General features: G+C 44.6%; 1 protein-coding gene across 2 annotated transcripts in view; it reads left to right on the plus strand.

Moving 5' to 3' along the window:
* Window positions 1–16,699, plus strand: part of LOC141056776 (putative methyltransferase DDB_G0268948) — a 140,613-nt gene that overhangs the window by 36,000 nt on the left and 87,914 nt on the right. Inside the window, exons 2-3 of one of the 2 annotated variants that reach the window (XM_073553239.1) lie at window positions 3,555–3,615; window positions 12,732–12,888. In XM_073553239.1, the coding sequence (XP_073409340.1) occupies window positions 12,778–12,888 (111 nt within the window). In that variant the 5' untranslated portion in view covers window positions 3,555–3,615; window positions 12,732–12,777. The remainder of the gene's footprint in view (window positions 1–3,554; window positions 3,616–12,731; window positions 12,889–16,699) is intronic. The other variant, XM_073553238.1, reaches the window with a different exon arrangement.

Below are 16,699 nucleotides of genomic sequence, written 5' to 3' on the forward strand. Positions count from 1 at the left end.
ACCCCAGGGTTCTATTAAAGGGATCATTGGTATGCAAGTCACGGCAAATCCACTCAGCGCTCTGGTTCAGATCCCATTCTCTTAAAGGGATCCCCAGTATGGTAGTGAGGTCAAATCCACTCTGCGCTTTGGTACTGACCCCAGGCCTCTCTTAAAGGGATCTTTGGTATGGAAGTTAGGGTAAATCCCTCAGCTCTCTAATTCTCACCCCAGGCTTCTATTAAAGGGATCATTGGTATGGAAGTCAGGACAAATCCACTCAGCGCTCTGGTTCTGACCCCAGGCCTCTCTTAAAGGGATCCCCGATATGGAAGTTAGGACTGTTCCTCTCAGCACTCTGGTTCTGACCCCAGGCTGACGGGATGATGTGGGATATTAGGGGTAGTAGTCCAGTGGCTCTGGCTGATGGAATGATGTGGGATATTAGTGGTAGTAGTCCGGTAGCTCTGGCTGACGGGATGATGTGGGATATTAGTGGTAGTAGTCCGGTAGCTCTGGCTGACGGGATGATGTGGGATATTAGTGGTAGTAGTCCGGTAGCTCTGGCTGACGGGATGATGTGGGATATTAGGGGGAGTAGTCCGGTGGCTCTGGCTGACGGGATGATGTGGGATATAAGGGGTAGTAGTCCGGTGGCTTTGACAGGATGATGTGGGATATTAGGGGTAGTAGTCCAGTAGCTCTGGCTGACGGGATGATGTGGGATATAAGGGGTAGTAGTCCGGTGGCTCTGGCTGATGGGATGATGTGGGATATTAGGGGTAGTAGTCCGGTGGCTCTGGATGACAGGATGATGTGGGATATTATAGTGAATGTGGCTATGCGGAGTGGGCGGGGCTCTACACTCTTTATATAGATGTAATCATTATAATTTGTTATAACTAACCGTAGATAGTTACTATGCCCGGGCAGTGCCAGGCTCTTCAGCTAGCAGTTAATATTGAAAAATTTGTCTCTTGGCCTAATTTCCACAAATATCTTAAAGGGGTGGTCGTAAACTAACATTGATTTAATCCTAAATCTCTATCAATTTAAAATAATAATCTCATTTTTTCCATTATAGATTAATTAAAATTGCCCTACCAATTACTCTCTACTCTTTCTAAGCTTTCTAAACTTTTTGTAACTGTTTGGCCTATCCCGCCGGACCTGAACATCCAGGTGTCTGCCCATCTCTATGTGAGCAGGTAGGAAGATGCAATAGCGGGTTGGAGGCAGAGCAAGCGTTAACGTGGGGTTTAATTTAACAGGTATACTCCTCACAGGGAGAAAACAGATAAAGCAGTATAAAGGAACACAGGGGACATAACTCAGGGGAAGCAGGTGTGAAGCATAGGGTAGGAAGTTCAAGGATAGCAAACTTATCAGTCTGATGACTTCAGAATGTGGTTATTTCAGGATGTGGACATTGGCACCAAAGCAGTGGCACATAAGGGGTCAGGTATGGTCCTGGAAAAGATGGCATCCTGGATCTTGGCGGCGGTGATTCCTCGTGGTCCAGTGTAGTCCTGGAAAAGATGACGTCTTGGCTCATGGCAGCAATGTTAATTCCTTGTGGTCCAGTGGGTGATCGGTGTGTCAGGAAATGATGAGCCAGACAGAGCAAAGTCTTTCCACTTGTCAGCGTACAGGGACAACGAGCACCTCAAATCAGGTACAAAGGGATACCCCTCACAGCAGGTGTCCCGATTCTCCCGTCGGTGCGTGCGCAGGCTTATGTCTTGACTGGTCGTCCTGTCACTCACGGTCAGGGATGTCAGCAGGGACCAGGTACATCGTTGTCTGCAGTGTCTGTTAACAGCTTTTAGCCTCTGCTGGTTTTTATCTGCTCTGGCAGTTGGCCCCTCCGCAGAAGTCCTGACCCTGCCCTCCTGCGTGATGCACGTTCCCACAGCAACTAACTGATTTGCCGCACGCTGTGGCCCTTTAATCTTAGCCATGCCCCCTAAGCCTAGGTGCAGAGGTCGGTCCGAGGCTTTAAGCTTTCCCCCGTGAAACCTGGGTGACAGCCCTGACAGTTTCGGATCCATCACGGAGTAGGTAGGCCTGGTCCGAGTCTTCTCCTTACATCTACATAGTAACATAGTAACATAGTTATTAAGGTTGAAGGGCGACTTTAAGTCCATCTAGTTCAACCCATATCCTGTCCTAACCTGCCCTAACATGTTGATCCAGAGGAAGGCAAAAAAAACCCATGTGGCAAACAGTAAGCTTCACATTGGGGAAAAAAAAATCCTTCCCGACTCCACATACGGCAATCAGACTAGCTCCCTGGATCAAAGCATTATTAAGGAAACTAGTGTATATACCCTCTAATATTATACTTTTCAAGAAAGGCATCCAGTCCCTTCTTAAATTTTAGTAGGGAATCACTCATTACAACATCATATGGCAGAGAGTTCCATAGTCTCACTGCTCTTACAGTAAAGAATCCGCATCTGTGAGTATGCTTAAACCTTCTTTCCTCCAGACGTAGAGGTTGCCCCCTTGTCCCTGTCACAGGTCTAAGAGTAAAAAGATCATTAGAAAGGTCTTTGTACTGTCCCCGCATATATTTATACATTGTAATAAGATCACCCCTAAGCCTTCGATTCTCCAAACTAAATAACCCCAAGTGTAATAACCTGTCTTGGTATTGCAGACCCCCTAGTTCCCTAATAACCTTGGTCGCTCTTCTCTGCACCCGCTCCAGTTCCGCTATGTCTTTCTTATACACCGGAGACCAGAACTGTACATAGTATTCTAAGTGTGGTCGCACTAGTGACTTATATAGAGGTAAAATTATGTTCTCCTCATGAGCATCTATACCTCTTTTAATGCATCCCATTATTTTATTTGCCTTTGCAGCAGCTGCCTGACACTGGCCAATAAATGTGAGTTTGTCGTCCACCCATACACCCAGGTCCTTTTCAGTGACAGTTTTGCTTAGTGTTTTACAATTAAGCACATAATTATACATCTTATTCGTTCTACCCAAGTGCACGACCTTACATTTATCCCCATTAAAGCTCATTTGCCATTTATCAGCCCAAGCTTCTAATTTACATAAATCCTCCTGTAATATAAAATTGTCCTCCTCTGTATTGATTACCCTGCAGAGTTTAGTGTCATCTGCAAATATTGAAATTCTACTCTCTATGCCCCCTACAAGGTCATTAATAAATATGTTAAAAAGAAGCGGGCCCAAAACTGACCCCTGTGGTACCGTGACCCAGTCCGAGTGTGCTCCATTAATAACCACCCTTTGTTTCCTATCCCTGAGCCAGCTCTTAACCCACCTACACATATTTTCCCCTATCCCCATTGTTCTCATTTTATGTATCAACAGTTTTTGTGGCACCGTATCAAAAGCTTTTGAAAAGTCCATGTACACCACGTCCACTGCATTCCCTTGGTCCAGTCCGGAACTTACCTCTTCATAAAAGCTTATCAGATTAGTCTGACAGGAACGGTCCCTTGTAAACCCATGTTGATACCCTTATCAAAATGCTAAATTTTGGGCTAATAAACATTTTTGTGGAAAAAAAATTTTTTTTATTTTTTTTATTTTCAAGGCTCAACATTATAAACTTCTGTGAAGCACCTGGGGGTTCAAGGCTCTCACCATACATCTAGGTAAGTTCCCTGAGGTGTCTAGTTTACAAAATGGTGTTTCCACTGTTTAGACACATTAGGGGCTCTCCAACCTCAACATAGCGTTCGCTAATTCTGCCAGCAAATTTTACCTTCAAAAAGTCAAATGGCGCTCATTCCCTTCCAAGCCCTTCCATGCACGCAAACAGTGGTTTTCCCCCATATATGGGGTATGGGTGTGCTCAGGAGAAATTGCGCAATACATTTTATAGTCTCTTGTGAAAGTCAAAAAATTTGGTCTAAAAATGAAACTTTGTGAAAAAAAAGGTAAAAGGTTATTTTTTCTTTCCACATTCCATAAATTCCTGAAGGGAATTCCACTTGAAGGGTTAACAAACTTCTTGAATGTGATTTTGAGCAACTTGGGGGATGCAGTTTTTAGAATGATGTCACTTTTGGGTATATTCTGTCATATAGGCCCCTTAAAGTCACTTCAAATGTAACGTGCCCCTAAAAAAAAGGGTTTTTGAAAATTTTGATGAAAAAATTAGAAATTGTTGTTCAACTTTTAATCCTTAACTTCCTAGCAAAAAATTATGTTTCAAAAATTGTGCTGATGCAAAGTAGCCATGTGGAAAATGTTATTTATTAACTATTTTATGTGCTATAACTCTGATTTAAAGGCATAAAAATTAAACATTTGAAAATTGCTAATTTTTAAAATGTTCTCTCAACTTCTGATTTTTTCACAAATAAATGTAAGTCATTCCAAAGAAATGTTACCACTATCATGAAGTACAATATGTCATGAGAAAACAATCTCAGAATCAGTGGGATCTATTGAAGCATCCCAGTGTCATTACTTCATAAAATGACAATGGTCAAAATTGAAAAAATTAGCCTGGTCAGGAAGGTGAAAACAGGTTTTGAGGTGAAAGGGTTAAGCATCTCTGCCACAGTGTGCTGTTTGTCTCCTAGACAAATTAGCTTCAGCCAAGCCTGTTACCATTTCGCTGAGGCAGTACTGCAGAGCTTCCAGCTAATGAGGACAACGTATTCTAAAATAGCACATCGGAGATGGAGTATGATGAGGAGCAGGGGGGGCTGCAGGAAATGGTGTAGGAGGTGGAGCAAACCCTGATAGAAGTAGGAGCAGCAATCTTTGACATCGGTAGAACATCTGCCGCGCCATGGTGGGATTCGGCGCTGGCCTCCACAGTGTTCGCACAGTGTGCCATCAGGGAAATGTAGCATCCCTGGCCACAAGCTCTTGTGCACATGTCGGTCATTAAGTGGACAATCAAATTATCCACGTTGGTAAGGGCATGGGTGATGTTTCGGGACACGCTGTGATACAAGAGAAATAGTTGACCTAGTATTGAGGAACCAAATTTCTACACTTGTACAAGGCCAAATTTTCTTTTTACTTGAAAGAGATGAACTTTCACACAAACCAAGTTCTAGAGTAGACATGAGAATAAACAGTTTTGGAACAATCAAATTTTTTCACTGGTAGAAGGACAATTCTTTGTTTTATTAGAAAGATGAAATTTCACACAAAGTTCTACAGTATATGTGAAAATACTTAATTTTTGAACCTCCAAATTTCTACACCTGTACCAGGCCAATTTTGTATTCTTATTTCAAACCAATGAACATAGTTGGATTTGCGTCCAAACTTGACCTTAAACTGGACCTCGGATCCTAACCCAATACAAATCAAAGGGCACATGAACTTCTGTATACTGTAGATTCAATAGATAAGCAATATAATACTGAAAAAAAATTTTGAACAATTTTTGTGAGAAATATATACCACTGAAATCATAAGAACATGCAGAACTCTATGGATAAGCAATATAACACCTATACATTTTCAATTTTTGGAGGGTTAGATACCAGAAAAATGCACCCAAGAAGACATAATACCTTATACATGAGCAATATAATACCACTAAATTTTTTAACAAGTTTTTTGAGGGTTATATACCAGTGAAACGTACCCAGGAACACATAATGGTGTATAGGTGAGCAACATAATACTGATAACATTTGCAACAATTTTTGGGAAGCTTATATACCACTGAAATCTACCAAAGAAAATGTAAAACTCTATGGATGAGCAAGATAATGCCGATAATATAATACTGAAAAAACTTTGAACAATGTTTTGGAGGGTTAGATACCACTGAAATGCACACAATAAAAGGTAATACCCTATGGATGAGCAATATAATACCAATACTGTCATGGTCACGTGTGTCGGGACACAGATGTTACCTCAAGGCGGACCCATAACACACGTGACCCTGGATACAGCGCCTCCAGTGGCGAATTTAAATAATACGTGCAGATGGATACACCGCCTCCACCTGGCGAATTTAGGTATTACACGTTAATATAAATTCTGGAAACCCCATAACACACGTGACCCTGGATACAGCGCCTCCAGTGGCAAATTTAAAGAATAAGGGGGAACCTGGATAACATTAACTATGGTGGGCCCTGCGATAGGGAATGGGGACGTGGAGACCTCCTAAGCTCCCCTGAGCCAGTGTCCCTGCACTCCTTACGTTCCCTATACAGGCTCCGCACCTGTCGCCGCACGCGAACCTTAAACCCTTGCTCGCCCTGACCCTAAACCCTCACTAGGGAATTGGTCGGTGCGGAGACTAATCCCACCACTGCACTAACAACACACATGAGGAAAGAAGACAATACAGGGGAAACACCACTTAGCTTTAGGCTCTGTGCTTATGCTCCTGCAACAGAGCCCCACCACCTGCGTGCGTCTTCTCCTCCACCCGGATCCATCACCATCCTGGATCCTACACCATAGTGCAGCCTTGGAGCAGAGTCCATCTCCAGTTGCAGCAGTCCAATAACAAAGTCCCAAGGATGAGTCAGCCTCTGCCAAAATTCTAAGCATGCTTGAGTCCAGCTCTCGGCCACCAAGTCGAGCATGCCGAGTTCAACTCTCTCCATAGTCGCCACTCCACAAAGCCATGCACGCACTTCCCGCCGACACCATAAACTGCGACTCCTCCATGCCATGCCAGCAATTCCTGCAGACACCATTAGCTGCCACTCGTCTCCTCTGGCTGACTGCGCAGGACTCCTCTTCAGCTCCATGTTCACCCAGGCTTCACAAAATCAAAATGAATCAATCAATATCACCAGCAGTGATTGCACACCCTGAGACTCACTTATAGAGCCCCACACCTGATTCATAATTACGTGCACATTAAACCTAAAGTGCGATACCACTAACCACCACCGGGGACAGTCAAGTCACTTGGCACTTGCCAAAGTAAAAAAAAGTTCACCCTGTGCAATTTAAAACTGTCAGATCAAATTCAGATCATGACAAATACATTTTTAACAAGTTTTTTGAGGGTTATATAACACCGAAATGTGCCCAAGAACACGTAATGCTGTACAGGTGAGCAATATAATACTGATAAAATTGTAACAATGGTTAATGGAGTTGTCCATATAATAATTTTTGCTAATTTTAATTAAACCCTTTATAGGGATAATTCTTAATCTTTAATAGTTATTAGCCACAGTTGGACAACTCCATTAACCATTGGTAAATAACGAACTGTGCCTGCCAACCATGGTATTCACTTTATCAACTAAGGCTATAGATGTCATGATCACGTGTGTCAGGACGCAGATGATGTCGCAAGGCGAACCCATAACACACGTGACCATGACATTATCACCAGCCCTTACTTTTTTTTCTGGTGAGCTTCGGCCATGTGGAGACCTGTGGTAATTGCTGCCGGGCCTCACTGATGTGAGTGGGGAGCGGCAAGGTGTTTAGAGCCGCTGCAGCAGCAGTTATCACGGTCTGGGGCCTCTGCTCAGGTAACCAGGAAATCAAAAATGGCGGCTGCGGTCTGGCAAAAGCCCCTAGAGTCGCTGCTGGGGAGCGGGACTTGCTCATGCACGGGGAGGTACCCAGGTAGGCGGGAGGAATGGTGCCCCACGGAGCTGCCTGGTATTCCCCGAGGTGAAGGGGTACATCCCTGTGGTGAGCAGACTAGGTGTGTAGTCACTGCTGGGGAGCGGGACTTGCTCTTACAGGGGACGCACCCAGGCAGGTGGGAGGAATGGTGCCCCACGGAGCTGCCTGGTATTCCCCGAGGTGAAAGGGTACGTCCCTGTAGTGAGCAGATTGGTGAATAGTCCGCGGGGCTCATGCCAAATCTTCGATGCCGCCCCTCCTGGTCGTGTGGAGGCGACCAGCGAGTATATATATTTTCCTCCATATTCCTGCGGCTATGGTACTAAAACCCCCTAGAGTCGCTGCTGGGGAGCAGGACTGGTTCATGCAGGCGGGCGCACCCAGGCAGGTGGGAGGAATAGTGCCCCACGGAGCTGCCTGGTATTCCCCGAGGTGAAGGGGTACGCCCCTGTGGTGAGCTGACTGGTGTGATAGTCCGCGGGGTTTTACGCCAAATCTTCATACCATCGAAGAAGCCGCCCTCCTGGTCGTGTGGAGGTGACCAGCGAGAGTATATTTCCTCCATTTCCCGGTCCCATTCTCCTCCTGGTGTGTGCAGCGGGTGTGCTGCGGGGGAGTAGGGACAAATCTCTGCCCTCGCCATTGACCAACCCTAGGAGGCGCAGGCCTCATGGTGAAAGGGTTGGAGGGTGGTGTCCCTTGGGGAATAGTGGGGGTGTGAGTGTGGTGACACAGGGGGACGCCTCTGTTGTCAAGTCCAGAGTGAGTTCACCAAGAAATGACAAATGAATGTGTGCAATAAACGTTCAGGTCCGGACCTGTGTGTGAACGAGCATGTATGGGTGCCACCAAAAAACATCTTGTGGAAATGTGTTATGGAGTCTGATCAGCTCTGAGCAAACCTACACATACATTAACTCGTTCCTCAGGTCGGCGCTGTGGAGATGAGTGGTGCCTCCAAAAGGAACATATATTGCCAATATCAGCGGTGTTTGTCATAAACCTGAAGTGTCAGGGAATGGTGGGGTGAACTCAGGGTCTGGGCGTCCCCGCTGTAGGTGTTTCCCTAATGAGGGGTGGTCTTGATGGTCCAGAGGCCCCTCATTAAGGAGGGGGTACTGTCATGATCCAGTGTTGGATCTGGCGGTATTAAAAGCACAAAGTGAACTTTTTTTACTTTGGTTGAGTTCAAAGGTGTTTTGACTGTCCCCGGTGGTGGTTAGCGGTATCGCACCATAGGTTTAGGTTAATGTTCACTTAATTAGGGATCAGGTGTGACTCCCTATAAAGGTGTGCTTAGGGGGTTCACTCACGGCTGGTGATATTTCCTTCTGAGTTGTTGGAGAGCCTGGTGGAAGGATGGAGCGGGATAGGAGTCCTGCGCAGTCAGCCAGAGAGGATGAGTGCCAGCTAATGGTGTCTGCAGGAAGGACTGGCATGGCTTGGTGGAGTCGCAGTTTGTGGTGTCGGCGGGAAGTGCGGGCATGGCTTGGAGGAGTGGCGACTTGGAAGAGAGTTGCACTCAGCATGCTCTACTTGGTTGCTGAGAACTGGACTCGAGCATGCTTGGAGTCTTGGCAGAGGCTGGACTCATCTTGGGACTCTGTGTACTGGACTGCTGCAAGTGGTGATGGACTCTGCTCCCAGGCTGCACGATGGTGACGGATCCAGTTATGTGATGGATCAGGGTGGAGGAGAAGATGCACACTGGTGGTGGGCTCTGTTGCTAGTTGCACACGCAACAGAGCAAAGATAAGTGGTGATTCCCCTGTATTGTCTCTTTCCTCATGTGTGTTGTTAGTGCAGTGGTGGGATTAGTCTCCACACCGACCTATTCCCTAGTGAGGGTTTAGGCTCAGGGCGAGCAAGGGCATTAAGGTACGCGTACGGCGACAGGTGCGGAGCCTGTTTAGGGAATGTGAGGAGTGTAGGGACACTGGCTCAGGGGAGTGCAGGAGGTTTCCATTTTCCCATTCCCTATCGCAGGGCCCACCATTGTTAAAGTTACCCAGGTTCCCCCCTTATTATTTAAATGCGCCTTACTGGAGGCGGTGTTTCCAGATATATGTATGCATGGCGTGTAATACCTAAATCCGCCAGGTGGAGGCGGCGTATCCACCTGCACGCTTTATTATTTAAATTCGCCCCACTGGAGGCGGTGTATCCAGGGTCACGTGTGTTATGGGTTCGCCTTGCGACATCATCTGCGTCCTGACACACGTGATCATGACAATAGGATAACGAATTTTCATTGCATGGTGTATGATGTTTATATGTGCTTGTTGTTTTGAATATATCCTTTTTTTTATTAAAATTTGCTATTCGTGATTAACAATTCAATTTACCAAGCAGGCAATTGCACAATTGATGGGGACTAGTGTGGATGGTATCTTATAGGAATAATTAATTACCTGTCATGTTCACACTATATAGCACAGAGAAGTTTTTTCCTTTTAATTTTAATCTCATTAGTAATACACTAGCAGGGGTGTTTTTTTGTTTTGTGCAGTTTTTATATATATATATATATATATACTGTATATATACCTTTACATATGTATCCCTTTGCCTAGATGTCCCGTACTGTAGGTGTGAATAGCACAGGTAACAATATCTAAACTCTTGCATCTAGATTTCAAACAAATTTACTCCAGACCACGGATTAATGTATGAGTGATAAATTTAACCCAGCCAAATTTTTTAATGCATTTTTTGAGTTTTAATTACAACCATAGTGTAACCGCGTTAAACTGTATGGATTACTATTTGAATCCAGAAATAAATTTGGAATTTAAATATTTTGAAAGTGTAGTTTATGTACTTCTATACTCATAAAGGCTTTTCATAAAGTGCAAAGCCAGGAAAAAATTATAAGGATGGTCATCCATAGACCCCTGGAAGCCAACAACTGGAAGGCCGCATTCAAACATTTTTCAAGTGTAGTCGCTGTACTTCTACATTCATAAAGGCTTTACACAAAGTACAAAGCCAAGAAAAATTATAAGGACAGTCATCCATAGACTCCTAAAATGCAACAACTTCATGAAACAATCACTGACCTCAGGGAGACCAGTCAAAGAAAACACTGCGGCAGCCGGCAAAGGCGCTCAATCAGTGAAATCCTAGGTGCAATGCTCCCTGGGAAATACAAATATTCAAATAAAGTCCGTGGAGCCTCATTTAAGAATCTCAAACACGGGACTAGCCAGATCTTCCTCCAGGGAAGGACCCAGCCAAGGGGTGGCTCCTTTCGGAAACCACCATTACCACCATATTAAGTGGCCCTTTAAGTCAATATTCAGCTCTTGGTCTACCGATGTTGGTCTACTAGGCATTGCTCCCACCTAGCCAGAATCCTACTCCACACTGATGAGGGGCAACACCCTGAAACAGCTGTCTGTGGATGGATACCTGACCTTGGTATTTCCCTTGTCATATCTGTAAACTCGTAAAGAGCTGCATATTGACTTAAAGGGCCACTTAATATGGTGGTAATGGTGGTTTCTGAGAGGAGCCACCCCTTGGCTGGGTCCTTCCCTGGAGGAAGATCTGGCTAGTCCCGTGTTTGAGACTCTTAAATGAGGCTCCACGGACTTTATTTGCAAAAATGCAACAACTGGCAGGCCCAATCTAAATATTTTAAAAGTGTAATTGCTGTACTCAGATCACATAAGTGTACCTCAGACCACGGAATAGTGTATGAGTGAGAACTGTAATCCAACCAATATTTTAATGCTTTTTGGAGTGTTAGATATCATAGAAATGTACCCCAGACCACAGAATACTGTATGGCTCAGAAACTTAATTATGAAAAATAGTTTAATGCTTTTTTTCAATTTTATACATCACAGAAAAGTACCCCACACCACGGAATAGTTTTTGGAGGGTTATATATAAAAAAAAATTACCAAAGAACACAGAATAGTGTATGGTTAAGAAATTTAACCCAGGAACATTTTTCAACTACTTTTTGAAGTGTTATATAACGCAAAAAAAGAAACACAAAGCACGTGTGGCAACAAATTATACAGCCTTAATCCCTACCTACAGAATGTGTTTAACCACACTCTCTACCTCCCTATACTAAATACAGAAAGCATGTAATGCAAACAGCAAAACAAATGATTAGCCATTAGAAGGGCTGTTAGTATGATGGTCCAGCTTCAGCACCAGTATCGACACTAAAGGACCTCTGAATCCTTATACTGTACAGACACACAGTCCTAGACAACAAATACACAACATCAAAAAGTCACTGTGGGAACTCAATTGATTCCACTACATTATAGTATTGTACTTTAAGAAATAATATTTTCCTTTCTGTGCCCTTATGAATATGTTTTATGCACATGCTGGGGAAAGCCCCAAACCATGCCCACCCCTATTTCTTTTTTCCACAACATTAACTGTGGCAAAAACAGTATTTTTTTACAGTTTTGAAAAATCAAAGCAAAAAGAGCAGCGTAAATGCATTGTGTTGACATACCCTTACACTTTTTCCCCTTGGCAGCTTGCTGCCTTACTAAATTTCTTTTTAGGCCATAGTCACACTACCGTAGAATACGGACTAGTGCTATGCGAGAAAACATCACATAGCACTTGGCCCAGTGTTATCTATGGGGCAGCTCACATCAGCGTATTTTTTCTCAGGCGTATTCGACGTGCGTGTAAAATCACAGCATGCTGCAATTGTACGTGTATATCGTCCGAGACTCGCCAATGCAAGCCTATAGGTGTGAGAAAATCTTGGATGCCACATGGTCCATCCATTTATCTTGCGACAAATACCAACACATTTTCCTCATTTCAGCCCCTTGAGCCATTTAATTCGATTGGGGAAAGTCAGTGAGAAATGTAAAGCCATATGAATGTCATACGGTTGCCATACGGATATATAGGTGTGAGAAAATCACATAATTGCATTGTAAACACATTACACGCGGATGACTATGCGGAGAACACTCATGGGGCTCTCGGCAGGGAGACTCGGACCGATTTTCCATAGGGTAAGTGTGACCCTGGCCTTTAGACAGATTTTCAGTGATATCAACAACACTTTGTGACCCCCTGACCTCTTTTATGAGTTTGGATAGGTTCACAGGATATGAACACCTTTTATTTTTATTGGAAATGGTTGAAAGTTTTCCACTCCCACACTGCAATAATAATTGTATTTATTTAACAGGTTTTTACATCACAAAAGGCGACACCAAAACCAAGCACCGATCATCATGGCAATCAACTTATTCAAGAAGATGGCATTTTCCTTACTATATCAAAAGTATATGATTCCTGTCTCCGATGAAATCACTAATATGGTTTTATCTTACGTAAAAGGAAAAGTAAGTATAAAACTGTGCCGCTAACTATAGACCTGTTTCTAATCTTCCCTTCATCTCTAAACTCCTAGAACGCCTGGTCCACTCCCGTCTTATCCGCTATCTCTCAGAAAACTCTCTTCTTGACCCTCTCCACTCTTTACATTCTACTGAAACTGCCCTCACTAAAGTCTCTAATGATCTACTAACAGCAAAATCAAATGGTCATTACTCCATGCTAATTCTCTTGGATCTCTCTGCAGCATTCGACACTGTGGATCATCAGCTCCTCCTCACTATGCTCCGTTCCATTGGCCTCAAGGACACCGTTCTCTCCTGGTTCTCCTCCTATCTCTCTGACCGCTCCTTTACTGTATCTTTTGCTGGCTCCTCCTCCTCTCACCTTCCCCTTACTGTTGGGGTTCCTCAAGGATCAGTCCTAGACCCCCTCCTCGTCACTTTGTATACTGCCCCTATTGGTCAAACAATCAGTAGATTTGGTTTCCAGTACCATCTCTATGCTGACGACCCCCAATAATACGCTTCGTCTCCTGACATCACGCCAGCCTTTCTAGAAAACATCGGCAATTGTCTAAACGCTGTGTCTAACATCATGTCCTCACTATATCTGAAACTGAACCTGTCAAAGACTGAACTCCTTGTGTTTCCTGCCGCTACTAATGTACCTATACCCGACATTGCCATTTCCATGTGTGGTTCTACTATTACTCCCCAGCAACATGCCCGCTGTCTTGGGGTCATACTTGACTCTGAGCTTTCCTTTGTCCCCCACATCCGATCACTGGCTCGCTCCTGTTATCTGCACCTCAAAAACATTTCTAGAATTCGACCTTTTCTTACTTTTGACTCTGCAAAAACTCTGACTGTTTCTCTTATTCATTCTCGTCTCGACTATTGTAACTCCCTTCTAATCGGTCTCCCTCTTACCAAACTCCCCCCCTCCAATCTGTCTTGAATGCAGCTGCCAGGATCATATTCCTCGCCAATCGTTACACCAATGCCTCTACCTTGTGCCAGTCATTACACTGGCTACCCATCCACTCCAGAATCCAGTACAAACTTATTACCCTCACCCACAAAGCTCTTCATGGCTCAGCACCACCCTACATCTCCTCCCTTGTTTCAGTATACCATCCTTCCCGCGCCCTCCGTTCTGCTGATGACCTGAGGTTAGCATCCTCAATAATCAGAACCTCCCACTCCCATCTTCAAGACTAAACACGTGCTGCGCCAATTATTTGGAATGCACTTCCCAGGTCAATACGATTAGTCCACAATCCCCACAATTTTAAGTGTGCCCTGAAAACGCATTTATTCAGACTGGCCTACCGCCTCAACACATTAACCTAATCTATCCCTATGTGGCACAGCCAAGAGTTTTTTTTACCATAACCAGGTTCCTCGCATCATGTTCCCACATGCCTTATGCATCCATTAGCCCTCCGCATCCTTACTGTTACACACTTAACATTATGGCTGGTCCATACAATCGGCAACTGTTACCACCCACCTTTCGTGTCTCCCCTTTTTTCCTCATAGATTGTAAGCTTGCGAGCAGGGCCCAAATTCCTCTTGGTATCTGTTATGATCTATGTGATTATTGTTATGCTGTAATGTATATTGTCTGTGCAAGTCCCCTCTGAAATGTAAAGTGCTGCGGAATATGTCAGCGCTATAGAAATAAAATTTATTATTATTATTATTATTATTATACTGTAAGAAGGTAAGCTGTTAAGTGAAGTATTCCAATCCTATTTATATGTTATGCAAAAGATAAACCTTTCAGCCCATGTCACATGTCTTCCTTATAATTTACTTGTATTTTCCATAAAATAACAATTATGGGGCATCTTTTCTTTTTGAGTTTTGCATAGTGCATTCCCTTTCCTCTTAAATATATGACTAGAATCTACTGTACCATTCCCCTTGTAAGTAGGATATACCTCTATTAAAGAGGGTTTACAGAAGTAGAAAAATATGGCTTTTCTTATCTAATCTACTGTACTGAGGTTAGCACAACCTCGCCCCCACTATATCAGCACTCAGGTGTGAACTGGTGGCTAGCAACAGGCAAATACAGCAGGGGACTGAGCAAACAAACAAAAGATACAAAAATACAGGGCAGGAGCCAGCAGCCCCAGGGGGAGCCAGCTGACTCCTGATAGCAAGGCAAAATCAGATGCAAAGGATTTAGCAAAAGACACTTAGCTGGAAAATGCAGGATCAGGCAGGAGACAGATATCCTCACTATGCACAGACTGGAGTATCACCGGCAGCCACTGAGAGAAGCTTGCTCGCTTATGTACTCCCAGTCACTACGTCCACTTCTCCAATCATCCTCTCCAGCTGTTGGATTAACATCCTGTTGACCAGCTGCACTACCAGCAGTGTCCACTAGAGGGAGCCCTGCCACAAAAGTCGGATTAAGGGAGTTCACAACAGTGCTGGGCAGAGCAGGGAGCAATTAAGCTCTGAGTAGCTGATAGCTACTCACAGGCGCTTGCGCGATAAGACAATTTCCATTCATTAGGGTAGGAACACCCGGACTCCTCAACGGGTACTCTCCTCCATGTATCTTACACTTCTGAAACCATCTTGAATGGGAGTAGGACCACCCAGACTCCTCAACGGGGGCTCTCCTCCCCTTTTCCATGCTTCCAGAACCATGTTTAGTTCTAGGGGTGAAATGACTGAGTCTGTCATGGATACTACCAGGTCACCGTTTTCTCCCCTCCTTTGTTTCAGGTATCTCCCACCGAGGACCTGACCTGTGGACCGCTGTCTGTTCCAATACCACAAACCGTCATATACCTTCTTTTATATTTTTATCATGGCAGGCATTTTCTACATATTCACATCTTGGACCTTCTTGAACACATTTTTCAGTAAAACAGTTTTAACATTTTTCTGGCAACATTTAAATTATTTAGCATATCCACTAAATATTCCTCAACATTTATAACCTCAAATATTTATTTAAACATTATTAACCTTTATGAAAATATCTGAAAACACAAGAGCGCCCCCCTTCCTTTGCAGCAAGTACCCCCATTACTTCCCTGCTACGTCAGGAGACAGGGTTTCTTACCCCGAGGGATGCGGAACAGTCCCATGCTGCGCAATGGCGCACAGCAGTCCCGGTAGTCCATGAACGTCAACGGTGCTCTGGGTCATCTCCTGATGGACGATTTTCTCTGCCTGCAGAAGGGAATTCCACGGCCGTGGAGCCCCTGGGATGTCTGGCAGCCCCTGGGCCACGAGTGTCCTTAGTACCTGAGACCCAGGAGTTCACCTCCCCTTTATGAGGTTCCATATTCTTTGAGGTATACGATCATGGCCACCACATAGTAGCCGCGGGGACAGTACTCTTTGTAAAAGGATACCCAGTCCCCCATCTGCAGGGCTCTCCCATGCTTGATGGAGGCCACGTTGAGGTAGACTTTGTGGCCAGTCTCTGTCTCTTTAATGAACCCGTAGCCCCGCTCAACGTTGGTATAAACGAGCCGCCCGTGGCTCCGGGGGATAGACATGGCAGTTTCCCCCTTCTCATGGAGGACTTCCCAGATCTCCCTTTCCTTGGACTTTTTCTGGGACGGGGAGACGCTGGGCAGGGAGGCTGGGGGTCGATGGTGCAGATGTCAGCCAGCCCAGCATAGGCCTCGGATCAGTCGGGAGTTGGTGATACTGGGCGAGGGGAGGCCAGAAGGGGAGGTGTTATGAATGAGTCACCGTAGGAGGCAAAAACAGAAATAATAGCTAAGTCCAGAAAACCAGAGAAGTTGGCAGCTATCGGATTGCAGACCCCTGAACCTAT

This window comes from Dendrobates tinctorius, unplaced genomic scaffold, assembly GCF_039654945.1.
Source record: "Dendrobates tinctorius isolate UK_male_01 unplaced genomic scaffold, ASM3965494v1 ptg000199l, whole genome shotgun sequence".
NCBI classification, from domain to species: Eukaryota; Metazoa; Chordata; class Amphibia; order Anura; family Dendrobatidae; genus Dendrobates; species Dendrobates tinctorius.